The sequence below is a fragment of the Pongo pygmaeus genome, chromosome 18, assembly GCF_028885625.2.
Source record: "Pongo pygmaeus isolate AG05252 chromosome 18, NHGRI_mPonPyg2-v2.0_pri, whole genome shotgun sequence".
Classification (NCBI taxonomy): Eukaryota; Metazoa; Chordata; class Mammalia; order Primates; family Hominidae; genus Pongo; species Pongo pygmaeus.
The window spans coordinates 54917437-54943540 of record NC_072391.2 but is presented as its reverse complement, the minus strand read 5'-3'; the positions used below and the strand labels follow the sequence as shown (position 1 = coordinate 54943540).

The 26104-nt window shown below is 53.2% G+C and overlaps 2 protein-coding genes across 9 annotated transcripts in view; one reads left to right on the top strand and one right to left on the bottom strand.

The window, feature by feature from the left end:
• Window positions 1–1387: 1387 nt before the first annotated feature.
• The window catches only part of KIFC3 (kinesin family member C3), a 44310-nt gene continuing 19593 nt past the window's right edge, over window positions 1388–26104 (top strand). For 2 of the 7 annotated variants that reach the window (XM_054455072.2, XM_054455076.2), the window contains exons 1-5: window positions 1389–1569; window positions 5658–5868; window positions 8766–8908; window positions 15161–15299; window positions 18209–18411. In XM_054455072.2, the coding sequence (XP_054311047.1) occupies window positions 5697–5868; window positions 8766–8908; window positions 15161–15299; window positions 18209–18411 (657 nt within the window). In that variant the 5' untranslated portion in view covers window positions 1389–1569; window positions 5658–5696. Of the gene's footprint in view, window positions 1570–5657; window positions 5869–5917; window positions 5976–8765; window positions 8909–15160; window positions 15300–17687; window positions 17984–18208; window positions 18412–26104 lie in introns of those variants that run through there. The other 5 variants (XM_054455075.2, XM_054455080.2, XM_063654314.1 and 2 more) reach the window with 5 other exon arrangements.
• LOC129016120 (uncharacterized) lies at window positions 10312–22815 on the bottom strand. 2 transcript variants are annotated; one of them, XR_008494729.2, is made up of 3 exons: window positions 20740–22815; window positions 15053–15166; window positions 10312–11999 (listed from the first exon to the last, which is right to left on the bottom strand). XR_008494729.2 is itself a non-coding variant. In XM_054455085.1 (3 exons), exons 1-3 carry the CDS (start codon window positions 17700–17702, stop codon window positions 14416–14418), a joined length of 624 nt encoding a protein of 207 aa, XP_054311060.1. In that variant the 5' UTR covers window positions 17703–19349; the 3' UTR covers window positions 14364–14415. The 2 variants fall into 2 exon arrangements, 1 of the variants encoding a protein (XP_054311060.1); XM_054455085.1 differs by lacking the exons at window positions 10312–11999; window positions 20740–22815 and adding exons at window positions 14364–14612; window positions 17390–19349.

The window sequence follows — 26104 nt, the reverse complement described above, 5'->3', positions numbered from 1 at the left end:
CACCCTTGCAGTCCCCTGGATCACTGCTGTTTGGAGGGCAGGCAGAGGAATTCAGAGATCATAATTCCCCAAATAAGGCTTTCTCTCCCATTGGAAGCGTTCTCCGGTGTGATGTTCAGCTGGAAATCTAACTCTCTAGGGAATGATTCCAGGAGCGTTACATTCACCCTCTATCAGGCCTTCACTGAGGAATCTCAGTTGGCAAATAAGGCATGCACTAGGCTGCTTCCAGCTGGGGGACTGTGACTGTCCTGCTCTGGCGTCCAGAACAATCTGAGGCCCAGGCCCTTGGCTCCGTTGCTGGTCCTGATTCTTGACTGGCAGCCCAGCGCCTGGGCGGCAGCAGGAGATAGAACCCACCTAGAGTTGCCCGACCCCCTCCAGTCCTCTCCTTGATCTTCTTGGGCCATCCCCTGACAAGCAGGAAGGGGCAGAGTACCCACCCTCCTGGGATTATCTGCAGAACCATCAGCCTGCATGGGCTGGCTTCAGAGTGACTTGCTTTCTTCTCTTCCGCACCCGGGGGTGTGGAGAGTGAGGGAGAACATTGCTGCTGGCTCTGGAATAAAATGCTGCCTCTGTTTGGGAGACAAAGAACAGAGTAGCTCCTCCAGGTCAGCTGTCTCTCCCGGCTGGCAGACCCCTGGCCTCCCCCAGGCCTCTTCTGAGGCTCTAGGTGCCCCAGGAGCAGGGCCTTCTGCAGCAAGGCCGGGAACTGCTGCACCATTGGTGTGTTTTCACTGGAACCTGAAGGAATGTTTTACCTTAAGGGACTCCAGGCAGCTTCCTTGCTGGGAAGATACTCATTTGCTGGGGTGGGGCTGGGGGTGCAGAGATAGGAAGTGCTGTGGCTAGGAAGCGGCCTGGCCAGCGAGTAGGTGGTGGAGCGAGTTGAGAGCGTGTGTGCTGTAAAACAGTGTGAGTGCATGTGCGCCAGCGCGTGCAAGGACACGGTAAGGGATATACATGTACTGTCTCGTGAGTAAGAGCTTGTGTGTGTGTTGGGATGGGAAGACACGTACTGGTATGAGAGCCCGTGTGAGAAGTGTATGTGTGAGTACTCGCATGGAAGTTTTGCACTCGGGTTTGAGGCTGTGCAAAAGCACGCATGGCTCACCAGGTGTGGGGCTGTGTGGGCTGCCTCGTGTGTGCCACCCCATGTGCAGGCATGTTTTGTGAGAGCCTTCAGGGAACGCATGAGCACGTGTGTCAGTGCGAGTGCGGGACGCGGGGAGGCGGGAGAGCCCGAGTGGGAGGCCCCGCGAAGGAGTGGGAGTGGGAGTGGGAGTGCCGGCGGGAGACCTGCGGGGGCGCGCCCGGGCTGACGCGTGCGCGCCAGTGCGCGTGAGTGCGGGCGCGCGCCGCCGCCCCCCGCCGGGGTCGGAGCCGGTTGCCATGGGAACGCGCCGCGGCCCGAGTTAATCATTTCCTGTGGAAAGTGTGCGGGAGGGGCGCGAGCGGGCTGGCCGAGGAGGAGGCGGCGGCGTGGAGCTGCCTCCTGCCGGCGGGCCGGGCCGGGCCGAGCCCCGGGCGCTGCGGCGACGCCTGGATCCTGCCTCCGCCAGGCCGGTGAGTGGGGGGCCCGGGCGGGCTGGGTGCGAGCGGGGCGCTGGGCTCCGCCCGGCCCGCTGCGTCCGGGCCGGCCCTGCCCTCGAGACCCCTCTGCCGGGACCCGCTAGGGGCGCGGGGAGGGAAAGGCCCTGGAGACCCAGCCCTGCGAGGTCCCCTCCAGCGCCGTTCAGCCCGAGTCGAGGACCTTGCTGGGAGCTGGGCACGGGGGCGGCGTGTCCCACGGGATCCGAGCAGCCTCGGGACCCCGTTTGGATTTTATTGAACGAGAAGAGCGCAGACCCTACCCGGGATCGGCCTGTCAATCGGCGCCGCCCTCTCCCCTTTTTGGCGTCTCCCCCACCCCCAGGGCTCCCTGGAAGGCTGCCGTTGGGTCCCTCCCACCACGTCCCTTGGGGAGTTCGCTGTTTCCCTGGCAGGGCCTGGGGCGGGGTGCGCCCGCCCAGAGGTTAGGAAGATGGGCCTTGGCCGGTGCCCTCCGGGCAGTGAGGAATCGGGCCATTGACAGCCACAGCAGTTGTGAGGGTCTCAGCAGGGAGGGCGATCCCAGGACCACCCCTTTAAGCCCCGCATTGCTAGTTAGAGCAGAACTCTGGCTGGTGCAGTGAAGGGCCTGGTCCTGGGAGATATTAAAGAGGAAGCTGTGTTTAATTAAATTCTGGAGTACCATTTACTGCCACCCACCCCCCACCTCCATACCCCAACACTGTCTCAAGATTGCGGGTTGTGGCCACCCCTGGTCTTTCACCTTCCCCGGCTTTTCCTCTGCCTGAACAGGGTGAGCACCCATTCTTTCCCAGACGTGTATTCCCCATGCCCTTGTTAAAGTAGCCGTCTCCTTGACCAGGGAGAGTCATTTGCTAGGAATGCAGCATCAGAATGGGGCCCTGCATTTGCAGTGACTGGACTTTAGGGGCACAGGGTGGTGACTTCTGCTGTTCATAGGGGCACCAGGGAGCAGAGGGTTTGAAATCTGGGTTGCCCTGGAAAGCCCAGGATAGATGATGGTGTGCAGGGAGGTGGCATTCCCTGTACAACTTCCTTGACCTTCTGCCTGCTCTCTCAGGGGGACCAAGCCCTGCTCGCTGCAGTCTCTGGGCAGCTCTCCAGCCTGTCCCCCCAATCTTTGCAATGTCCCTGATCTAGGGCAGGGGGAGTATTGCAGCTCTGCTGTTCTGGTCTAAACCCAGAGAGGCAGAGACCCTCTTCCCCAGCCAGGCCCTCTGCATTCACCCAGCACTGGAGCAAAGCCACTGAAAAATAAACTTTTGGAGCTCTTTGTATATGCCAGTATTGTTCTGAACACTTGGCCTTGTCTAATCTTTAGAGCAACCCTATAAGGTGGTGTTCTCCCCATTTTATAGATGGAGATAATGAGGTACGGAGAGGCAAAGTAATTCTCCCAAGGTCAGACATCTAGTAAACAGGGGAGCCAGGTTCTGAACCAGTCCCACTGCCCTCCCCCACGAATCCTAGGTTGGTAGAAGTCCCCGGACACCAGGTTTCATCTCAGATGCCCATGTAAATGAGAGAGAGTGCTGCTTTCTGGGCCCAGAACCCTGGGCTTAAGATGCCTTGATACTTTTGACCTTCACACCCCTGAGGCTGCTAAATTCAGCTGCTTTTTCCTCTTTGGGATCTAGCACACGCCCTTCCTCTTTCTTCCCGATATCTTCCTGGCTGCCTCCTCCACTTCCCTTCCTGATAACCACAGAAACGCTATCTCCTCCTGTCCCTGCCCCTCAGACTGAGCTGAGCTGATCTCCCTGAAAGTCTTCTCTGTCCACTGTGGAGTCAGCCTCCAATGCCCTGCACCGTCTCACCTTCCCAGCAGCCGAGCCTGCAGATGGACCTGCCTTGCTCCTTCCCTTGCCCATTGGACAGCTGGTCTGCAGGGTTGGTTGTGTGCCCAGCTCTGTGCCAAGCAGCCTGGAGAAGAGGACATTTGGCTGCTCCCCTTGGTTTCTTCCACGCCACACTGGTCCATCTCAGTTTCCTCAGTGGAGCTGGCCCACGTATTTAGATCAGCCTCTGCTCTGTTCTTTGGCCCACATTCCCGTCCCCTTCCCAGTAAGACTGAACCCAGGAGACTCCTAGTTGTTCTCAGTCAAGGAAGGAAGAGACCATGGCTTTCTCGCCAGGTGCCTGGCATTCTTCCAGGGTTGGGCTCTGCAAACATCAGACACCAGATCTTCAGGCCCCTAACCCCTGTACCCTTTATTTTATTATTTATTTATTTATTTATTTATTTTTGCCTCTCAATGCTTTTTCACTCCCGTCTCTCTGTCTCCCCAACATGCTCAACTCTCCCCCTATTCTAGACACCACATCCTCTCCTTCCCATCCTAGCCAAACACCTCCAAGGAGAAGGAAGTGGCTGCTTCCTCCCCCAGCTCCCGCCCCACTCTTTGAGCCCTCCCAAGTTTGCCGTCTGCCCTTCTCCCTCCACAGGCTCAGGCTTTCTGCCTGTCTGGGCTTTCAGTCCTCCACGTCTCTGTGGCATGATGCACTGGGCACTGACCAACCTCTCCTTCCCACTTACACTTCAGTCACTTCTGAAAACTCTATACTTGCCTGGAGCTCCTGTCCCTCTCTCACCTTCTGCAGCTTTCCACCCCCTGGTGAGCCCTGTTATCACATGGCTGTCTCCTCTTGCTCAAGCTTTGATGATTGCCTCCTCACCTGTGGCATTGGTGGCCCTGTTTAGCTCTGAGTCTGTGTCCAGCCCTGACCTCTCTTCCAGGCTTCAGTTCAAACTTTTGTGTGTGTTCATTTCAGAACGTTCACCCCACAAGCCATCCCAGAGTGCTTAGTGTGGGTGCGGCTGCAGGCTGGGTGCAGTGGGGCTGCAAACATGAATGTGTGTGGGCCCATAGTGGGTCAGGGGAGGTGGACACCCTTCAAATAGCTATCTTCACTTCCTGGCAGGAAGTGGCCACTGCAGTGAGGGATGGGGAGAGTAGTCGACAGCCCAGGAAGCTCCACTAGGAAGTCCTTCAGTTACCCCCACCTCAATCTTAAAACCCCATGTTGCCTCTCCAAGCTGACTTCGCTTCTTCTGTAAATGACATTACTGTCTGAGTCTGGGACTGTAGCATGATCACCTTAAATGTCCTCAAGGTTGCTTTGCACACAGTAGGTGCTCAATAAAGACTTGTGCAGGGAATACCTGAGCTCTGTTCATTTGTTCAGTTCATGAGGGACCTATCCCTGACTGAAGCTTTCTATCCCTGACTAATGCTCCCTGCCCCCCTTCATTCCCCACACCACCTGGTGCCTGGCCCGCACCTGCCGCCTCCAGTAGCCTGCTCAGACTATGAGGGTTTTTTTGAAGTGTTGATCTCCCTTCTGACTGGGAGCTTTCAGGCCTCATCTCTTCTGATCCAAAAGGACCCCTGGCAGATGCCTGGCACCCAGTAGGCATTTTTAAATGAAGACTGAATGAATCTTTGTATCTCAACACCCATACGGTGCCTGCCACATGCTAGGCACAGAGCGCAGGCTAGCCGAATACATGAATGAGGACTTGCTGTATATAGACTTCACTTGTCATTGGCCACAGTCAGGGCCCTTTTGAGTCCCTCCTCAGTGAAATGTTAATATTCAGAGCATTCACTGCTCTGCTGACAGGCCTTAGGCAGAGGAGCCTGAAGCCTAAGGGTTAAGCATGTGGTTAAGTGCAATTAGAAAATTAGATGTCTTGGAGGAAAAGGATTAGACTTACGAGATGCTGCTGACTCCCGGTGCCTCCTCTGTGTGGGGCTAGGACCTGGCTTGTCCTCAGGCTCCAGGCTCAGCTGGGAAGGGATCAGCTCGGAAGGGCTCAGGTGTGGAGTCTCAGGCACAGCTGACATGCTCCTTTCGCACTTCGGAGCCTCCGTATTCGGAAACAAATACCCCCAAAAGGCAGCAGGCCCCATTTCATCCTGCGAGCCCTAGGGTCTTTGGGGGACAGTGCAGTTGGAGCTGCTGCCCTGGGTAACCAGCGACCGGTGGGGCGTAGACCCTTCCAGATGGCTGGCTCTGCCCGAGGTGCAGTTGTGCTGGTCCGCGGTCTTCAAGCTTATCTCCCCTTGTTCTCTCCGCAGGCTGCCCGGTGCCCCGAGGAGGCTGCTGAGCCCCAGGCCATGGTCCCCTCTCGCAGGACGTGGAACCTGGGAGCCACGCCCTCGCTGCGGGGCCTGTGGAGAGTGGGCCGGGCCCCGGAGCCCGAGCCGGGGATGGCTCGCCCCGCCCCAGCCCCAGCCAGCCCGGCCGCCCGCCCTTTCCCACACACCGGCCCGGGGAGGTTGAGAACTGGTGAGTCCGCATTTTTAAAATGCCTCTTTATTTCCCTTCCTTCCTCCAGATACCAGAGATGAGACTGAGGTTTCTCACCGGTTCCTAAGCCCAGTCAGAGCTGTCAGGTAATTACAGGGTAACCGACAGCCCAGAGCCGGGCGGGCGTGGAGCCGGAGCGTCAGTCTCGCCGGGCGCTCCTTCCCTGCGCCCCTGTCTGGAAAAGAGGAGACCTGGAAGCCGGGTTAAACTTTAACACGGGTCGGGCACAGAGCAGGGGGAATCAGCTACTCTGTGCCAAGCTGGTCAGAGCTCTGCGGGCTGCCGTCCTTGGCCAAGAGCGTGTGGGCTCGCTCCGGTCTCTGCCCAGGCTGGTAAACAAGGTAGGTGAAGTGGCTGCCTGGGCACCAAGCGCCGCTGACACTTGATCCTGCCTGGGCTGGCCCCTGGATGGCGTTGGGAGTGGACCGAGGCTGCTCGGGAACGTGGCCTGGCGGGGCTTGGGGGCCATGTGCTCATTTCAGGTGCTTCTGTAGAGACCCTGACAGCAGGTGAGCAGAGGTCCCAGAGTCTTGGCCCCCACTGTACCCCCCGGGGAGCTGTCAGTGCCAGCTCGCCTTTCTGGGTCATGTCCCCCGGTGCTGCGAAAGTCAAGAAGTGAGCGGCTTCTCTGATTCAGGGCCGGGACTGGATTGGCGGAGCTGGGGAGCTGTCCATGACCCTCTCCCGAGGCGTGGGCAGGTCGCCCTGGTAGTGTAGGGGAGAGAGGGCTCTCCAGGCAAGGTGCCTTCAGGGGTCTGCTCCCTGTCCCTCGTGACCTACAGGAACAGGGTCTAGACTGCCAGCCTGTGAGAGCTAGCAGACTCCCTCTGGGCCATCAGGTCCAAGCCCCTTGGTGCACAGAAGGGGAAACTGAGGCCCAGAGAGGGCACACAGCAAACTCCTGTTCACCCCTCTCTCCCACCACATTTGTGCTGTCAGTGGCAGCTGAACTGATGCCTTCCGAAGTCTCTCTGCTTCTATGGTTGTCTAGGGCTGGCTGCTCCCAAGCAGCACAGCCAGGCTGGGGATGACCCAGGGGCCTGGGGAAAAGCCTGGGCTTTTGGGCGAGGTAGCCCAGTTGTCTGAAAGGGGCAGAGGATGGCCTCTACTCCATAAGGTTGTCCTTAGGATTACAAATGTAATATGAATGAGTATTGCTTTTCCAGTAAAACAAAAACATTTTCCCTTAGGAAACTTAAAACACATAGAAAAATATCAAAAAGGAAATAAAAATCACAAGCTAGTCACTGAACATTTTATGTAGTGCCTTCTAGTTGTGTGTGTCTGTGTGTGTGTGTGTGTGCATGCATATAGGTCTTTGAAATATTGTGTTATCTCAGCTTTCTAACCTGAAGGAAAAAATTGGGTATTATGAAGATTATATGACCATACAGACTTTTATCCACTTAAACAATTTAAGACAAAGGTCAGATGAAATCCTATGTTTGAAATTCAAGCGCTGTGCCTGCCACTGGGCCTCAGCCAGCTCAGCTGCCCCACGCCCCTCTGAGCCCCCTGACCAACCCCCATATTGCCACCCTGAGAGTCGGCTGGTAGAGGGTTGGTTAGCACATGGGATTTGAATCCTGGCTCCCTGTGACCCTGGGCACATTGTTAACCCTTCCGGGCTTCTGGTTCTTTGCCTGTCAGATGGGGAGAATGCCCCCCACCTCCCTGGGGAGTTTTGAGGAGTTGATGCCTACTGTAGTCCTATTGGCCTGTACTGTGGGCCCTTTCTGTGTGCCTGGCACTACATGGGCACCACGTGTATTTCATCCCATTTGATCCTTATCACAGGGCTGTGAAGTTGTCCCCATTTTATTGACAAGCAAACTGAGGATCAAGAAGGTGTGTAAAGGCTGGGTGCTGTGGCTCACGCCCGTAATCCTAGCACTTTGGGAGGCCAAGGCAGGCAGATCACTTGAGGTTAGGAGTTCAAGACCGACCTGGCCAACATGGTGAAACTCCGTATCTTATAAAAATATAAAAATTAGTTGGGCTGGTGGTGCGCACCTGTAATCCCAGCTACTCAGGAGGCTGAGGTATAAGAATCGCTTGAACCCGGGAGGTGGAGGTTGCAGTGAGCCAAGATCGCACCACTACATTCCAGCCTGGGCAACAGAGAGAGGCCCTGTCTCAAAAAAAAAAAAAAAAAAAAAAAATGTGTGTAAGGCCTGAAAAGCACTTGGCCCAGTGGCTGGCACTCGGGATAGTGTTACGCCCCAGGGTAGTGGCTCTGCAGTATGCCTCATGACCCGTGAGGCTGGCCCCCATCCCACCCTGTTCAGCCCTGCAGGTGGAGGTGGGTGGCTGGAGCATTGCTGCCACAGCCCACCCTCTCTCCCATGGGTGAGGGAGGCAGTGTGTCAGAGGCACAAGGGGATGCACATTAGCTGGAATATGCTTGGGGAGGCAACGGAGGCTGGGTCACCTGGTGTGGATTTGGTCTTAATGAAGTCAGGGAAGAAATTGCCACCTAGAGACAGCCGGGGTAATAAAGCCATAGCCCCTGTGCAAGTCCTCAAAGCTTCATGCAGGCTGGCTGGCATCGGCTTCCTTCCGCTGCCCTGCTGAGCAGATGCCTGCCTCAAAAGCCACTGTGGGGATAGGGGAGCCTCTGGTGGGGTATTGGGCCCCCTCCAGAAGAGAATCTTTGGGCAGCTTTTGGTAAGGGAAGAGCGTAGCCCCTGCCCTGAGCCAGGCCTTCCCCTCTGCAGGGCAGGCATGTAAGGGTGTGTGAGCCCCTCCTGGCCACATCTGGACCAGCCGGGGATGTGTGAAAGCTGAGCTCAGCTGCGGCCCTGGCCAGTGGTCCATGGCTAGCAGTCTTTGGCCAGTGGTCGGAGTGTCTCACCTATCTCTCTGTCCTGGGACAGGGCGTGGAAAAGATACCCCAGTCTGCGGTGACGAGGACTCCAGTGCCCGAAGTGCAGCTCGCCCAGCCCTAGCTCAGTGCCGAGCTCTTAGTGTGGACTGGGCTGGCCCCGGAAGCCCCCACGGGCTCTACCTGACCCTGCAGGTAAGCACTGGGGCCTTCCAGGCTGCGTGTGCCTTGGCTCTCTGAGCTCCAGTGGCTGGGTTCCTGCCAGGCTTCTGGGGGTGGGAAGCACCTGGGGAGAGCCGGGGACCCACCTCGCACCTCTCTGCCTGGGAGCCTGCGTTATTAAGTCAGACAGGGGAAATCTCACAGGAGCTGACAGGAGCTTTTCAGCCATGCCCTGGCTGAGGTGTTAAAATGGGAAGCACAGGGGCTTAGCTGAGATGGACAGAGCTTGGAGAAGGTATTGGGAAAACAGGCAGGTTTGGGGTAGTTGATTATTCTGAAACATGGTTATATGAGTATTTCCTGGTATTTCCTTGGGAATATTTCCTTGTTTGAAGTGAGAATTCAAAGCTAGATGGGGGATTCACTAAAACTTGGGGTCTTCTCCCTTGCAGTTATCACCAAGTGACTTTAAAATGACAAAGTAAGGCTAGGCGCGGTGGCTCAGGCCTGTAATCTCACCACTTTGGGAGGCTGAGATAGGAGGATCGCTTGAGCCCAGGAGCTCACGACCAGCCTGGACAATATAGTGAGACCCCATCTCTACAAAAAGAAAAATAAAAAATTAGCTGGGCATGGTGGTTCCTATAGTCCCAGCTACTCAGGAGGCTGGGGTGGGAGGATTGCTTGGGCCCAGGAGGTTGAGGCTGCAGTGATTGCATCACTGAACTCCAGCCTGGGTGACAGAGTGAGATCCTGTCTCAAAAAAAAAAAAAAAGAAAAGAAAAGAAAAAGATAAATTTTATGTATGTATGTATATTTGGCTATAGAAATAATCCATAATGATAATAGTAATAAGAGCTACTGTTTATCAAACACGGACTCTGTGCCAGGCATTAAAAGATCTCATGTTAGTCCTCATCATGCTCATAACAGTCTCAGGATACAGTATTTGATCTGGGTTTTATAGATAAGGATGTAGAGGCTCAGAGAGGTTAAGTTACTCGCTGCTGGTCACATATTCGACCATTCAACACAACTAGCCTTGTAACAGGGCAGAGATACAGTTATCCAGAAACTGCCTCTCGTAGTCCTCTATCTTTGAGAAATCCACTATTAAGTATTTGGTGTTTATTTATTTATCTTTCCTATATAGAACCACTTAATTAAATTTATATGATTTTTATTTTTGAGATGGAGTCTCATTCACTCTCTTGCCCAGGCTGGAGTGCAGTGGCGTGATCTTGGCTGTAATATCCGCCTCCCAGGTTCAAGTGATTCTCCTACCTCAGCCTCCTGAGTAGCTGGGATTACAGGTGTGCACCACCACACCTGGCTAATTTTTGTATTTTTAGTAGAGATAAGGTTTCACCATTTCACCATGTTGGCCAGGCTGGTCTTGAACTCTTTTTTTTTTTTTTTTTTTTTTTTTTGAGACAGAGTCTCGCTCTGTCGCCCAGGCTGGAGTGCAATGGCATGATCGCAGCTCACTGCAACCTCCGCCTCCCGGATTCAAGTGATTCTCCTGTCTCAGCCTCCCAAGTAGCTGGGATTACAAGCGTGTGCCACCATGCCCAGCTAATGTTTGTATTTGTAGTAGAGACAGGGTTTCATCGTGTTGGCCAGGCTGGTCTGAACTCCTAACCTCGAGTGATCTGCCCGCCCCAACCTCCCAAAGTACTGGGATTACAGGTGTGAGCCACTGCACCCAGCCATATTTATATGATTTTTTTTTTTTTTTTGAGACAGAGTCTCGCTCTGTTGCCCAGGCTGGAGTGCAGTGGCATGATCGCAGCCCACTGCAACCTTCACCTCCCAGGTTCAAGCGATTCTCATGCCTTAGCCTCCCAAGTAGCTGGGACTACAGGCATGTGCCACCACACCCGGCTAATTTTTGTATTTTTAGTAGAGATGGGGTTTCACCATGTTGGCCAGACTGGTCTTGAACTCCTGACCTCAAGTGATCTGCCCATCTCAACCTCCCAAAGTGCTGGGATTACAGGCATGAGCCACAGTTCCCAGTGCATATTTATATGATTTTTATTATTTATTTTACATGTTATTCTGTCACTAGCTCTTTCCCTTAAGTAAGTCCTGGTAATCTCTTCATGCTCATCAACACATAGAGAACTACCCTTTTTCTTTTCTTTTCTTTTTTTTTGAGCAAGGTCTGGCTCTATTGCCCAGGCTGGAATGCAGTGGTACAATCTCTGCAACCTCCAGCCAAGTCATCTCACCTCAGCCTCCTGAGTAGCTGGGACTACAGGCATGTGCCACCACGCCTGGCTAATTTTTGTAATTTTTGTAGAGATGGAGGTTTCATCATGTTGCCCAGGCTGGTCCCGAACTTGTGGGCTCTGCCTTGGCTTCCCAAAATGCTGGGATTACAGGTGTGAGCCATTACACCCGGCCCTACCTCTTTCTTTTACACGGCTGCATAATAGTCTACTTCAGGGCTTACCATAAATTATTTATAACAGATCCTCTGTATTGTTTCTGATTGCAGTGAGCTCCTTAAACAAATACCTGTGCTGTGTTCATGCAGTGATAGCTTTGAGTATTTTCAGGGCAGTACAAGCTCTGCCCATTTTTGATTAATGCATTTGTTCAACAGATTATTTAGAATGTGCCAGTCTGTGCTAGGGTCAGAGGTACAGTGCAGAAAGAGACAAGAGAGTCTAGCAGAGGTGCCAGAGAGTGACCAAATAATCACGAAGGGATGAAGGCAAACCAGGCAGGGGCCAAGAAGGCAGTGGCAGAGGATTGACACCAGGGCTATCTGGGGGTGCTGCCAAGGCCCACCCCCGAAGAAAGCTGGTGCATGAGAGGGCCCACCACTCCCCCACATTCTCCTGACCATCCACACACACTGATTCTGCCCTTTCTGGAAGCCACATTTTCACAGAGCCTTGAAGGAATGTGTACAAATGGTGGGGCAGGATGGAGTGTGGGAAACACATACCCTTCAAGGGGACGTGTCCTTCCTGGTGCAAAAGGATGTCCTGGCCCGGGCAGCTTGTTGTCCCAGCCCCTGATCTGAACACGGGTGCAGGGGTTGATGTTGCTTCAGGGACAGTCTTGTGTTTTGAGGTGTTTCTTGTCCCTTCTCATGTGATTCATCTGAAAACTGAACCAAAAGTTTCTTCTTTTATCTGTTCAAATCTGCTAGAAAAGCAGGTCTGGTGAGAGAACAGTTAAAGAAACTTGAGGACCCGCTCTTTGCTCTGTCTTGAGCCATCTGTAGTTAAATTGGAAGGCGGCAGTCAGAAACCCACAGCCTCGAGTTGGGTGGTGGCTCTGTTCTTGAGCTTTGATTATGGGGTGCTGAGTTGTGGTTGCAGCTGAGTCCTGGGGTCAGCAGATCTACTGAAGATCTCTGGGACACTGGCACCAGCAACTAGCTTCCACGTTCACATCCTGGCGGGCCCCAACAAAGCTCCATTACGCGGTAGGTGCTTCAGGGTCGAAGATGTGGGGCCAGAGTGGGTCCCAAGCACAGTGCAGCGACCTGGTAGGCTTAGTGACACTCCCTCCCTAGCCTCTGTCCAGCAGTTAAAACCTGAGATACACCCCACAGAGGCGCTGCAGAAATTCCCAACCCCCCACGGCCCTGTCTGTCCTTCCTGTGGCTTGGCCAACAGGCCAGAAATAGTGTAACCTTTGCCCTGGCTGGCAAATGGAAACTTCCAGCTGCTGCCCTTGCAACCATGGCTCACAAGCCTGCTCGCGATGGTGTGGCAGTTGGTCACAGGGTGGGGACAAAATTAAGTCGGAGGGAATTTTCTATTTTCTTTTTGAGACAGAGTCTTGAGCTGTCACCCAGGCTGGATTACAGTGGTGCAATCTCAGCTCACTGCAACCTCCACCTCCTGGGTTCAAGCAATTCTTCTGCCTCAGCTTCCCAAGTATCTGCGATTACAGGTGCCTGCCACCACGCCCGGCTAATTTTTTTCCATTTTTAGTAGAGACAGGGTTTCGCCATGCTGGCCATGCTGGTCTCGAACTCCTGACCTCAGGTGATCCACCTGCCTCAGCCTCTCAAAGTGCTGGGATTACAGGTGTGAGCCACTGTACCCAGCAGGAATATTCCTAAATATAAGAGGTGTGTCCCCCACCCGCCCTTCTCAAGTGGAACTCCAGGTCAAGAGAGGGAGGGGGTAAATTTTGGGCTAAGGAGCCTGCTGATGTCACTTTTCTTGTCTTTTCAATTATCTGTATTGGCTTTTTGATTGTCAAAGTAAAAAAATGTGAAGATTACAGGAATCATGTCCTGATAATAGCTACCTCATATCAAGCCCTTACTATGTGCCAGGCGCCTTCTGGGGACTTGGCTGCAGTTGTCTGTTGTGTCTTCACATAAGCTCAATGAGGTGGTCCTGTTATTACCATTTTTATTTTAAGAATGAGGAGAATGCAGCTTCAAGAAGGTAAGTAACTTGCCCACCGTCACACAGCTTAGCCAAGGAAGAGCCAGGCTTCACACACAGGCCTTGCCGCCTCTAGACGTGTTTATTTTTTAGACTGAGCACTTTTAAAACAGTGACTTATTTTTTTGTTTTGAATTTAAAGGTCACAAAGACACACAGAAATTGTTTGCTATCTCTCTTCCAAGATAACCTCTGTTGATATGAAAAAAAAAAAAAAAAAAGCTGGGCGTGGTGGCTCATGCTTGTAGTCCTGACACTTTGGGTGGCTGAGGCAGGAGGATCGCTTGAGCCCAGGAGTTTGAGACCAGCCTGGGAAACATGGCAAAACCCCATCTCTACACAAAAAATACAAAAATCAGCCAGTCATGGTGGTGTGTACCTGTAGTCCCTGCTACTCCGGAGGCTGAGGCAGGGGGATTGCTTGAGCCCAGGAAGTCAAGGTTGCAGTGAGCTGTGATTGTGCTATTGCCCTCCAGCCTGGGCCACAGAGTGAGACTCTGTCTTTAAAAAAAAAAAAAAAAAGAAAGAAAGAAAAAAAATGGCCACGCGCGCAGTGGCTCATGCCTGTAATCCCAGCACTTTGAGAGGTCGAGACAGGTGGATCACTTGAAGTCAGGAGTTCGAGACCAGCCTGGCCAATGTGGTGAAACCCTGTCTCTATTAAAAATACAAAAAATTAGCCAGGTGTGATGGTGCACATCTGTAACCCCAGCTGCTTGGGAGGCTGAGGCAGGAGAATCACTTGAGCCTGGGAGGCAGAGGTTGCAGTGAGCCGAGATCACACCACTGCACTCCAGCCTGGGTGACAGAGTGAGACTCTGTTTAAAACAATAAAACAAAACAAAACAAAAAAACACAGTCAGTGTTTATAAGGTTAACAATTCAAATGCCAAAGAGGTTCAACATGAAATGTAAGGCCACCTCCTTTCCCCTTTTCTCACATTCTCTCTGTTGTGAACTTTCTTTTTATTCCCCCAAAATTGAAATGATGCTTGTTTCTACTCTCAGCCACTACACCGTCCCCCCCAACCTTCCAGAGAGGATCACTGTCTATATAATTCTCTAGATTTGTCTCTATGTCTGTTTTATTTTCATTTTCATGATCCTCAAATGGGATCACTCTTTGCATGTGGCCCTGCCGCCTGCCTTGGGCATCTTTCTGTGTGAGCGGCAGGTGATGTTCTCTGGATGAAACACCTCTTCGTGCCTCCCCTCTCTCTCCCTGTGCCTGCGCACTGGCTCTCTTTGTCTCGAGTCCTTTGCCTGTGTTCCCCCTGGAAGAGGAGACGGCTTCCCATGGCCTCTCGATAGCCCTGTGGGGCAGAGAGAGTGAAGGAGGCAGGGCTGTGGCCCTTCCCCTGCTTGGACGGACTCGTGCGCAGCCTCGTTGGCAGTCCTGGGGGTCCCATCTGGAGATGCGGGGCTGTGTGCCTGGGGTGGCAGCAGCTGGCATGGGAGCAGTTGCCCTGAGGTTGATATGTGTGTGGTGGGGCTGGACAGTTGCCTGTGGGGTGTGCGCACCGGAAGCAAGCCAGCCTCTGTGCTGGTGACTCTCAGACGCTGCAGGGATGGCATGAGCTTCGCCTGAGGACTTAAGTACCTAAGAACCTTCTTTGCTGGTGCAGAAGACCAGCTGCTGAGGGAGGCCAGGAGAAGGCACTGCCACTGTCTTGCTGTGGGACCTGGCACATCCTCTTCCAGATCCTGGACCTCAACGTCCCCACCCACCCACAAAGGGAGGGACTGTACTCACTGGGCCCTGGGATCCTTGCCAGCTCCGGGAGTGCACCATCCTCTGGCTCGAGGGTCCTTCCCTGGGCGCAGTCTCCTTCATGTGAGGATTCTGGTTGTGTCTTGGCAGCAGGCCCTGCAGGACAAGGGGTGCAAGAGCCAGAGTCAGGGGACGAAAGAAGAGAAGCTTTGGAAGAGACAGGCACCAGCCCCCAGGCGGGCCCGGGAGGCGCAGGAAGCTGGTGGCACCATGAATGTAGAGAATACAGGTAAAGCAGGCCTGCCCACCGAACCGGCACTCCCCAGTGAAGCCAGTGCAGGAGGGAGGCTCTTGTGCAGTTGGTGCTATCTGCATGCCCTGTCCTCCCCGGCTGGAGGTGGCCTAGACAGACTCCAGCTGCCTGATCCACAGCTCCAATCCCCCAGCCTGTCTCTCCGGATTCAGGGACGGTGGTGTGTATAGAACCTTCATCTCACCACCTGCCTCCTGCAGCATCCAGGCCCCACCCAGTGATAAGAGGCCTTGGCCAGCGTGGGCTGGGGTTGAATTTCCCTGCTTTTTGTCTTTTCCCAGTGCCTGTCTAAAGCAGGGCGAGGGTGGCAGCCTCACAGACGCCACCACCTTCAGAGAGAGACTCGGACTTCTCCCTCCTATCCATGGGCTCTCAGGGTCTGGAGGCTCCTAGGACAGGACTTTGATTCTCCTGGCCAGAGGCTGAGATAAAGGAGCCAGTGGCTCAGCTCTTCTCTGGCAGGGCCTGCCATGGTGTCCAGGGCTGGCTGGTTCTGGAAGATTCTACAGGCCCCCCTTGTAGTCTTATGGGCCCATGCCGGGGGTCCCTGGCAGTAAGCGAGAGCCCGGTGATAATGGGGAAGCAGCATCCTCCAGGAGCCCTGAAGGAAGACAGCGTGTGAAGGAAAGAGGAGCTGGCCTTTCTGTCATCTTCCTCCTCCATTGCCAAAAGGTTAACTTGTGTGTCTGAACTTGCCATGTGGTGGAAGGAGCCACTCCCTTCTCTGAGGCTGTCCCAGAGCCCTGTTCTGGGGTTCTGGCCTGTCTGGGCCCAGGCACTCCTCTGCAGCGAGTGGCAGGGGTTGGGGTCTGGCTGAGTGTGGGCAGGCCAGCCTCGGGCAGGGGACATCATCTTGCTGATTGTGCGCCAAGAAGAGGAAGACCGATTCCAGGGAACAGCAAGGGTTAGCCGGTTAGTGGGGCCAGGCCGCACCTGCATCGCATCTTTGAGCCCTGAGTGCAGCCTCCCCAACACAAGGGCCCCTTTGATCTCACCTTGTCGTCCCATCCTCCCCTTTCTGGGACCTCCCTGAGCTTCTTGGAGATCTTTCTCCACAAGCACTCTCCTGGCCCCCTTCCCACTGCCCTGCCGCGGTGCTAAGACCTGGCGAGCCCCTGGAGGGGTGACATCCCGTGACGTGAGCAGTGTTGCGGATGAGCTGGGCTCTCCGAGGCCTCATTTCTGCCCCATGGCCTGTTGTGTAACAGCCACCCATGCCTGTGCATCTCCACGGTGCTGGGTTCCTTTCGGGCAAGGCCCCTTGTCCCCATTTCTCCTAGGAAGCTGCTGCCGGGCCCCTCCCACACGTCTCTCGAGTGGCAGAACCAGCTCTTGGGCCAGGAGTCCAGTGCGTTCCCTGCCTCACTGCAGCAGCCTGCAAAGGGCTGAGGGCCACGCTGGTCACGTGCTGCTCATGCTGCCCCGTGTGCAGGCCTGGAAGCATCCGTCTGATCTCACTCGCTCTAGAACAGATCGCGGGAGCTTGGCCAGCTCTGTGTGACATGCATGCTGCATCACGTGCAGGCCACACAGCCAGGGTCACCACCCAACCAGGGATGCCCAGCTCTAGCTCTCCAGAGTGCTCGGGTGGAGGAGGGAAGAGCCGACCTGTGTGTGCCCCTCCTGCTCTCCTAGAGTGGGCTGGGGGGGCCTCTAGCTATCTGCCCCTCCTCCTGGGGCTGTGCTGAGATGTCCCCGCCCAGCTGCAAGCTGCACCCTCCCCATTTCCCTGTCCAGCTGAGTCCGTTTGGCTTCCCTCAGGCCAGGCTGTCAGAGGGGTGTGTGACTTCAGGTGCAAGTGGCTTCCTTCCCAGAGTCTAAGAGCCCCCCAACCCCAGCCTGCCGAGGGCTGGGATTCCTGGGGACTAATGTGGGAACACCTAGAGCCCCAGGCTCCGAGGTGGAGGGCAGCGCTCTCTGGCCAGCAGATGCCCCTCTTCACCCTTCACTCTGCCACACTCTGTCACATCCCATTTGGTGCTCCCTGAGGGGAGGAGGCAAACCCCCCATCCCTCCTCCCTAGCACCCCATTCTTCTCTCTCTCCCCCAAACTCTTTGCTCCCTACCTGCAAAGACCATGGCCATTCTTGGCGCCCTGGAAGCAAGCTGTAACAAGCATCCCAGGCCCCGTGCATAGGTCATGGGCCCTGATTCTGTGTTCTTGTCCTTCATCTGTTCATCTCTCTCATTCCTGGTGACAGGACAGATGGAGGCCTTTGGAGGAGGAGGACTCAGGCAGAGCTTCCGCCCAGCCAGGTGTTTCCCTCTCTCTTGCCTGGGAGGTCCCTGCGCTCCATCCTTGCTAGGTGCTGGCTGGCTGAGTTCTTGCTCCATGTGTGGGGCTGGCTTTGTGTCCTGGTCTGTCTGTCCCTCGTACATGCACACGGCTCCCCTGGCTCCCCTTATTCTGCACAGTTGACCACTTGCCACAGGGGCAGGCTGGGGAGCCCCACTCTTCTCTTCTGTACTCTTGAGAGGGTTTGAGACTTAAAGAAATAACGTTCCTACAAGAATAGAGTTTTCTAGGGTGAGAATCCCTTGTCTTTCCCAGCTGCGATTCCTTACAGCCTGGCCATGGAGAGAGGCTGGCTCATCAGACCTAGAACATGTGCTTTGAGAGCCGTATTCAGTGAAAATTGCTTTCTTAAGTCCTGATCCAGGTAATTTCATCCCCCAGGTGCTGCCTGGGGAAGTGTCTTCTTCTGGGACAGGCCCTGGAGGCCCCAGCTAACCTATGCCGCTGCCGCCCCAGCCCTCACCTGGTTGCCCAACCCCTCTGCTTGCACCCCTATCATCCCTGGTGGTCTGCCTTGCTGTGATGGACCCCCTCCTCTGCCAGCGTGGGACCTCTGCTGCCCTCTCATCAGCCACTACTTTGCTTGTAGGTGGGTGTCTCTTTGGCAGCAGGAGGTGCTCGAGCCTGTCGGGGCCACCAGGTGCGGCCCCCGTGGTGCATAGGATGGTGGAGGCCATGTCCCAGCTCCAGGAGGAGAAGGCCCAGCTACAGGAGAAGCTGGTGGTCCTACAGGAGAGGCTGGCCCTCCGCGACAGTGACCAGCAGGCCACGTCCACCCAGCTGCAGAACCAGGTACCTGGGGAGGCTGGGATGGGCAGAGGCCACTGCCCACTATGGAGCAGGTCAGAAGACATCACCTGGGGCACCTGACCCCACTAGGCTACTGGTATAAGAGGAGATAGCTGGAGTCTCGTTTCCTGGAATACGCTGGAGGGTAGGGTGGTGAGAGTCAGAGGCCTCCCATCCTGGAGGGGATGCGCTTTTGAGATGCGGCATTTCTTTCAGCTTGCAGAGGCCTCCCATTCTGGTCCTCCTTGTACCCCATCTCCTTGCGGTTATCAGGGGCCAGGACCTTCCCCCTAGGAGGTGACGTAGATGTGAGTGGAGCAGGAAGGTGCGGGGTGCTTCCCACCCTGAGTCCACCCCATCTTCAACGGTGCCCTGCACTGGGCAGCCTGAGCGGACAAAACTCATCAGATTGTCACCCCACAGGAGATTGGCATGACGTTTCTTGTTCTTTTGATTTCTCGTTAAAGGTGGATGCTAGTTTGAGTGCATGTTGGGGAAGGGATCTCTCAACCTCTGGAAGCCAGGGAGAGCCAGGGTTCATGCAGGTCAGCGTTGTCTCCTTCGTTGGCTGGGCAGGACATTTGGGTACCATTGGCTCATGAGCTGCATGTCCCATGGGGCTGACCACCGGCCCTCTTCTGTGGGTGTGACTGCGTCACTTTCTTCTCCTTCTGCATCTCCATGTGGGCTCCCAGGCCTCTTTCCTCACTCTCATCCTCAGTGTCTGTCTCTGTGGCTGTATCTGAGCCTCACCCACTTCCCCAAGGTCTCCAAGCCTGTCTGCCACATCATCCCCACTTCTGATCCAGTGCCCTGGCCTGGGTGTTGGGCCTCTGAGCTCTGGGCCCAGCACTCTCTGACAGACTGGCCTTCAGGTAGAGCTAAGTTCTTTCTGTGTCCCATGAGCCAGCAAAGAGATGGCCTGGACATGCCGACGTCTGCCTATTGCGCATCAGGTGTGCTGTGACTTGTTCGCTCAGTTCTGGGGGCAGCATATTGTGCGCGCTTTTGAAATGGAGCATTTCTTCCAGCTTACAGGTGTGTCCTCTTCTCAAGAATGGCCTGGCCTGCCCACCTGCCCCTTGCTGAGTCGGGTGGGCCTCCTTGGGGCGCCCCTCATGCTTTGTGTCTTCCTCTTACACACTTACCCCACAGCTTGACTATCTGGGCCTGCCTTCCCCACTAACTGGGGACTCCTCCAGGCTAGCCCTGTATCCTCTTGCCTGCTGCATGCCCGCCTGCTCCCTTGGGTATTTGTGCACACCCCTTTTGTACTGGTACTGAGCTGGGCATGGGGGATACCCCAGTGGACAGCAGACTCCCACCTGGTGGAGGCTCTGCCTGGGGGAAAATGGACATTTGCTTCACATACCCACAGAAAGTGGGAAGGGCTCACTGGGATGGGCACACACATGGCCTCGAGGGCTTGTCCCTGGGCGTCTTGAGCTGAGCTCTGGGGCAGAGCAGAGGAAAGTGCACTCTGAGCTGAGGCCTAGCCAGTGCAAAGGGACTTTTGGTAGGAGAGGTGTGGCTCAAGCGCCTTGGGGGGTTGCAGGGGGTCCAGGGCCCACCCTGCAGGGGATGTGTCTGGCCTCAGGCAAAGGCTGAGCAGCCCTCTTCCTTCCCTGACCTTCCCCAGTTAGGCTTTTCAGACACTTCATTTTGCAAGTATTTTTTAAAGGGCTCTGTGGGCTGGGCGTGGTAGCTCACGCCTGTAATCCCAGCATTTTGGGAAGCAGAGGTGAGTGGATCACCTGAGGTCAGGGGTTCAAGACCAGCCTGGCCAACATAGTGAAACCCCCGTCTCTACTAAAAATACAAAAATTAGCTGGGTGTGGTGGCGGGCACCTGTAATCCTAACTACTCGGGAGACTGAGGCAGGAGAATCGCTTGAACCCGGGAGGGAAAGGTTGCAGTGAGCCGAGATCACACTACTGCACTCCAGCCTGGGCAACAAGAGCGAAACTCTGTCTCAAAAAAAAAAAAAAAAGAAAGAAAAGAAAATGGGTTTTGTGGAGATATAATTCACATGCCATAAAATTCTCCCCTTGAAGGTGTACAGTTCGGTGGTTGGTGGTAAGTATATTAAGATGGCAATGCACCCACCACCAGTGTCTCATTGCCAAACATCATCACTCCAACAGGCCTATTGACGGTCACTCCCCATGCTCCTTGCCCCACAGCCCCTGGCAACCTTCAATCTGCTTTCTGTTTTTATGTATTTGTCTTTTCTGAGCATTTCATAGAAGTGAAATCGTAGTATCTAACCTTTTGTGACTTTAAAGAGGTTTTTGAAAATACTTTTTCCTTTAATTAACAAAATAAACTTACTTTTTAAGAAAGGAAACTGAGGAGGAAACATCCCAGCCTTTTTAGTTCTTTGAGCCCCAGCTTTCTAGCCTCTCTTAGGAGAACCCCCGAGCCTACCCAACTCCCGCAAGTGACTTAGGAATTCAGAATGGTTCCTGGTCTTTGTTCTCATTTTGTCCTTGAACGTTCTTTTTCTTTTTTGAGATGGAGTTTCGCTCTTGTTGCCCAGGCTGGAATGCAATGGCGCGATCTCGGCTCACTGCAATCTCCACCTCCCAGGTTCAATCGATTCTCCTGCTTCGGCCTCCTGAGGAGCTAGGATTACAGGCATCCACTACCATGCCTGGCTAATTGTTTGTATTTTTTAGTAGAGAGGGGGTTTCACCATGTTGTTCAGGCTGGTCTCGAACTCCTGACCTCAGGTGATCCACTCCCCTCGGCCTCCCAAGGTGCTGGGATTATAGGCGTGAGCCACCACGCCTGGCCTGTTCTTGAACTTTCTGACTGCAGCTCTTTTCTGGAAATTTCTCAGGGGATGTATCTGAAGCTCCAGGTCTCTGAGATGCTCTCTGGAGGGCCCAACCTTGTGGAGATGTGGCCAACCACATGGGTCTGGAGCTGGGTTCAAACCCTGACTTTGGCACTACTTATTAGCTGTGTGATCTTGGGACAGTTAATTACTACTCTGCAGGTCAGTTTCCTCATGTGTGAAATGGATGTAATAATAGGACGTGATGAGATGATCCCTAGTGAGTCATTGGTGTTGCTGTGGCCACCACCATTGTTGCTCCTTGGAGAGTTTTGGATTTGGAATCCCGTGAGCAGGATTCTATTCTGGCTGTGCCACGTGCCAGCCGGGCAGCTGTAGGAAGTCGCTTCCTCTCTGAGCCTTCACTTCCCCGTCTCTAAACTGGGGCTCACAAATGTCGCATTGCAGTTTGGGGGTGGATCTGTTGTAAGAGCGGACAGAAAAAAGGATGGTCAACTGTAATGTGTGGTGCGTCGTGAGCTGTCACTCCCGTGTGCCCTGGTCTCCTGCTAGCCTCACTGTGGTTTGACTCAGACTTGGACTTTCCTGGAATTCCGAACGTTGTCTCTCTAAGCAAAGCCTGCCGGGGGTACACTCTGCCTTGTTTTCCGTGGTGCCGTGTTCCCAGCCCTGTCCACACTGGCTTCTGATCGGCTGCTTTCTCACACTGCTGTTCCTACAAGGCTGTGTGGCCCCATGGTTAAGGGTGAGGGTTCTGCAAGGGTCAGTCATATGCGAGTTCCAGTCCTAGGTCCACCACTTATCGGTCAGCTGACCTCAAGTAAGTTGCCTAACCAAGGCTTAACCTCTTACGAGCTCAGTTTTTCTTCCTGTAAAATGGGGATAATAATAGTACCTACCTCAGGGGAATAGGGGATGAAAAATGGTCTTATGAAATCCCCCTGCCCTACTGGCAAAGCCAACTCAGTTAACAGGGCTCCATTATCACTGCTGGGACCTGGGCTTGTGGGGGCTGCAGGAGTCTTCTCAGGCCTCCCCATTGCTGTGCCAGGTGGAGGAGGTGTTTGTATTTACTGAGAGCAATTGGGCCAGTGGTCCATAGTCCTTGAGCACCCACCTGACCCAGGCCACAGAGGCTGCTCATCTTGGTCTGGTGACCACAGGAGGCTGTGGCTGTTGGGATGATCCTCCCCAGTGTTGTTAACAACAGTCCCAGGCCATGTCCTGCTGGCCTTGAGTTCCCTGTCCTCTTGTGGATGTCCCTAGAGCCATGGCCTCAAGGTTCCTGAAGTTCCCAATAATGTGACATGCTGCCCAGACCTCACTACACTCCTTTTTTATTTTGAGACAGGGTCTCACTCTGTCACCCAGGCTGGAGTGCAGGGGTGTGATCACAGCTCACTGTAGCCCCTGCCTCCCGGGCTCAAGCCATCCTCCCACCTAAGCCTCCTGAATAACTAGGACCACAGGTGTCCAGCACACCTGGCCCACTTTTGTGTTTTCTGTCCAGATGGAGTCTTGCTGTATTGCCCAGGCAGGTCTCGAACTCCTGGGCTCAAGAGATCTGACTGCCTCAGCCTCCCAAAGTGCTGGGATTACAGGCATGAGCCACTGTGCCCGGCACTCACAGCACTCCCTACCTGCCCCCTGCACCTCAAGAGTGAACCTTAAAAAATTGTTTTCAGGCCAGGTGCGGTGGCTCACACCTGTAATCCCAGAACTTTGGGAGGCCGAGGTGGGCAGATCTTCTGAGGTCAGGTGTTCGAGACCAGCCTGGGCAACATGGTGAAACCCCGTCTCTACTAAAAATACAAAAATTAGCCGGGCATGGTGGTGCACGCCTGTAAGTCCAGCTACTAGGGAGGCTGAGGCAGGAGAATTGCCTGAACCCGGGAGGCGGAGGTTGCAGTGAGTCAAGATTGCGCCACTGCACTCCAGCCTGGGTGACAGAGCAAGACCCCATCTCAAAAAAAAAAAAAAAAATTGTCTTCAGAGGCCACAGGCTGGAAAACTAGATCTTGCCCTCAAATGTGTCTTGTTTGGCTGCCGCCTTCTTCTTCTTCTTTTTTTAAATCATTTTAAAAATAGATGTAACATAAAATTTACCTTCTTAAGCATTTTTTTTTTTTCTTGAGAGAGAGTCTTGCTCTATCGCCCAGGCTGGAGTGAAGTGGCACAATCTCGGCTCACTGCAACCTCTGCCTCCTGAGTTCAAGGAATTCTCCCACTTCAGCCTCCTGAGTAGCTGGGACCACAGGTGCGCACCACCACACCTGGCTAATTTTTGTATTTTTAGTAGAGATGGGGTTTCACCATGTTGGCCAGGCTGGTCTTAAATTCCTGACCTCAGGTGATCCACCTGCTTAAGCCGCCCAAAGTGCTGGGATTACAGGCGTGAGCCACTGCGCCCAGCTGATCTGAAGCATTTTTGAGAGTAACATTCAGCAGCAGTACATTCTCATTGTGCAACAACCATCACCATCTGATATAGTTTGGCTCTGTGTCCCCACCCAAATTTCATCTCGAGTTGTAATCCCCACATGTCAAGGGAGGGACCTGGTGAGAGGTGAGCGAATCATGGGGTGGTTTCCTCCATGCAGTTCTTGTGATAGTGAGTTCTCATGAGGTCTGATGGTTTAAAAGTGGCAGTTTGCCCTTCATGTGCTCACTCTCTCTCTCCTGCTGCCATGGAAGACATGCCTTGTGTCTCCTTCTCCTTCTGCCAGGATTGTAAGTTTCCTGAGGCCTCCCCAGCCATGTGGAACTGTGAGTCAATTAAACCTCTTTTATTTATCTATTTATTTATTTACTTATTTATTTTTATTTTTTGAGATGGAGTCTCTGTCTCCCAGGCTGGAGTACAGTGGCACAATCTCAGCTCACTGCAACTTCCGCCTCCTGGGTTCAAGTGATTCTCCTGTCTCAGGCTCCCACATAGCTGGGACTACAGGTGTATGCCACCACACCCGGCTTTTGTATTTTTAGTAGAGACAGGGTTTCACCATGTTGGCCAGGCTGGTCTCAGACTCCTGATCTCAAGTGATCCACCTGCCTCGGCCTCCCAAAGTGCTGGGATTACCGGTGTGAGCCACCATGCCTGATGAAACCTCTTTTCTTTATAAATTACCCAGTCTCAGGTATTTCTTTATAGCAATGTGAAAACTGACTATTACACCATCCATCTCCAGAACTCTTTTCATCTTCCCCTACTGAAATTTGGGCCTCATTAAAGAGTAACTCCTCATTCGCCATCTGTCTCCGTGGGTTTGACTGCTCATGTAAGTGGAATCATCCAATATTTGTCCTTCTGTGACTGGCTTATTTCACTTAGTATAATGTCCTCAAAGTTCATCCATGTAGCATGCGTCAGAATTTTCTTCCTTTTTAAGGCTGGGTAATATTGCATTGTATGGATATACCACGTTTTGTTTGTTTTGTTTTTCCATTCATCCATCCATGGGTTGCGTCCACCTTTTGGTTACTGTGAATGATGCTGCTATAAACATGAGTGTACAAGTATCTCTTTGAATCCCTCCTTTAAATTATTTTGGGTATATACCCAGAAATGGAATTGCTGGATCATATGATAGTTCTATTTTTAATTTTTTGAGGAACCATCATACTGTTTTCCATAGTGGCCGCACCATTTTACATTCCCACTAACAGTGCACAGAGGTTCCAGTTTCTCCATATCTTTATCAGCACTTGTTTTTCATTTTCTTTATTTATTTGTAGAGATGAGGTCTCGCTATGTTGCCCAGGCTAGAGTGCAGTGGCCATTCATGGTCGTAGCGCACTGCAGCCTCTGAACTCCTGGCCTCAGGCAATCTTTGTGCCTCAGCCCCCTGGAGTAGCTGGGACTCGCTCCTGCTTATTTTTATTTTTGTAACAGCCATCCTAATAGGTGTGAGTGGTATCTCATAGTGGTTTTGATTTGCATTTCCCTAATGCCAGTGATATTAAATATCTTTTCATGTGTGTTTTAGTTATTTGTATGTCTTCTCTGGAGAAACTGCTATTCAAGTTCTTTGCTCATTCTTAAATTGGGTTTGTTGTTGTTGAGTTATAGTTCTTTATATATCCAGGATAATAACTCCTTATCAGATAAATGATTTGCGAGTATTTTCCACGTGTTGCCTTTTCACTCTGTTGATAGTGTCCTTTGTTATACAAAAGTTTTTAATTTTGATGAAGTCTGACTTACCTATTTTTTCTTTTATTGCCTCTGCTTTTGGTGTTATATCCAAGAAGTCATTGCCAAATTTAATGTCATGACATTTTCTCCTCTGTTTTCTTCTGAGAGTTTTATAGTTTTAGCTCTCACATTTAGGTCTTTGGGGTTTTTTGTTTTTGGTTTTGACACAAGATCTTGCTTTATTGCCCAGGCTGCAGTGTGGTGGTGTAGTCATGGCTCACTGCGGCCTTGGCCTCCTGGGCTCAAGTGATCCGCCCGCCTCAGCCTCCCTAGTAGCTGGGACCACAGGCGTGTGCCACCATGCCCAGCTAATTTTGGCTACTTGTTGTAGAGACAGGGTTTCCCTGTGTTGCCCAGGCTGGTCTTGAACTCCTGGGCTCAAGCACTCCTCCTACCTTGGCCTCCCAAAGTGCTGGGATTACACCACGCCTGGCCCTCTTTGATCTATTTTGAGTCAATTTTTGTATATGGTATAAGGTAAGGATCCAACTCCATTCTTTTGCCTGTGGATATCCAGTTTTCTCAGCACCATTTGTTGAAAAGATTATCCTTTCCCACATTAAATGGTCTTGGCAACCTTGTCAAAAATCATTTAACCATATATGCGAGGTTATATGTAGTTTATTTCTGGATTCTGTATTCCATTCCATTGGTCTTTATGTCTGTTTTAATGCCAGTACCACACTGCTTTGATTGCTGTA

Excerpts from the sequence above, each read along its gene's own strand:
- LOC129016120 (XM_054455085.1), bottom strand. The coding sequence starts at position 17,702 with ATGTACGAGGGACAGACAGACCAGGACACAAAGCCAGCCCCACACATG. Across the intron at positions 15,167-17,389 it reads AATGGCCATGGTCTTTGCAG|GGCCTGCTGCCAAGACACAA; the intron begins GTAGGGAGCAAA and ends CTTGTCCTGCAG. Across the intron at positions 14,613-15,052 it reads GGCAAGGATCCCAGGGCCCA|GGCTATCGAGAGGCCATGGG; the intron begins GTGAGTACAGTC and ends TCTGCCCCACAG.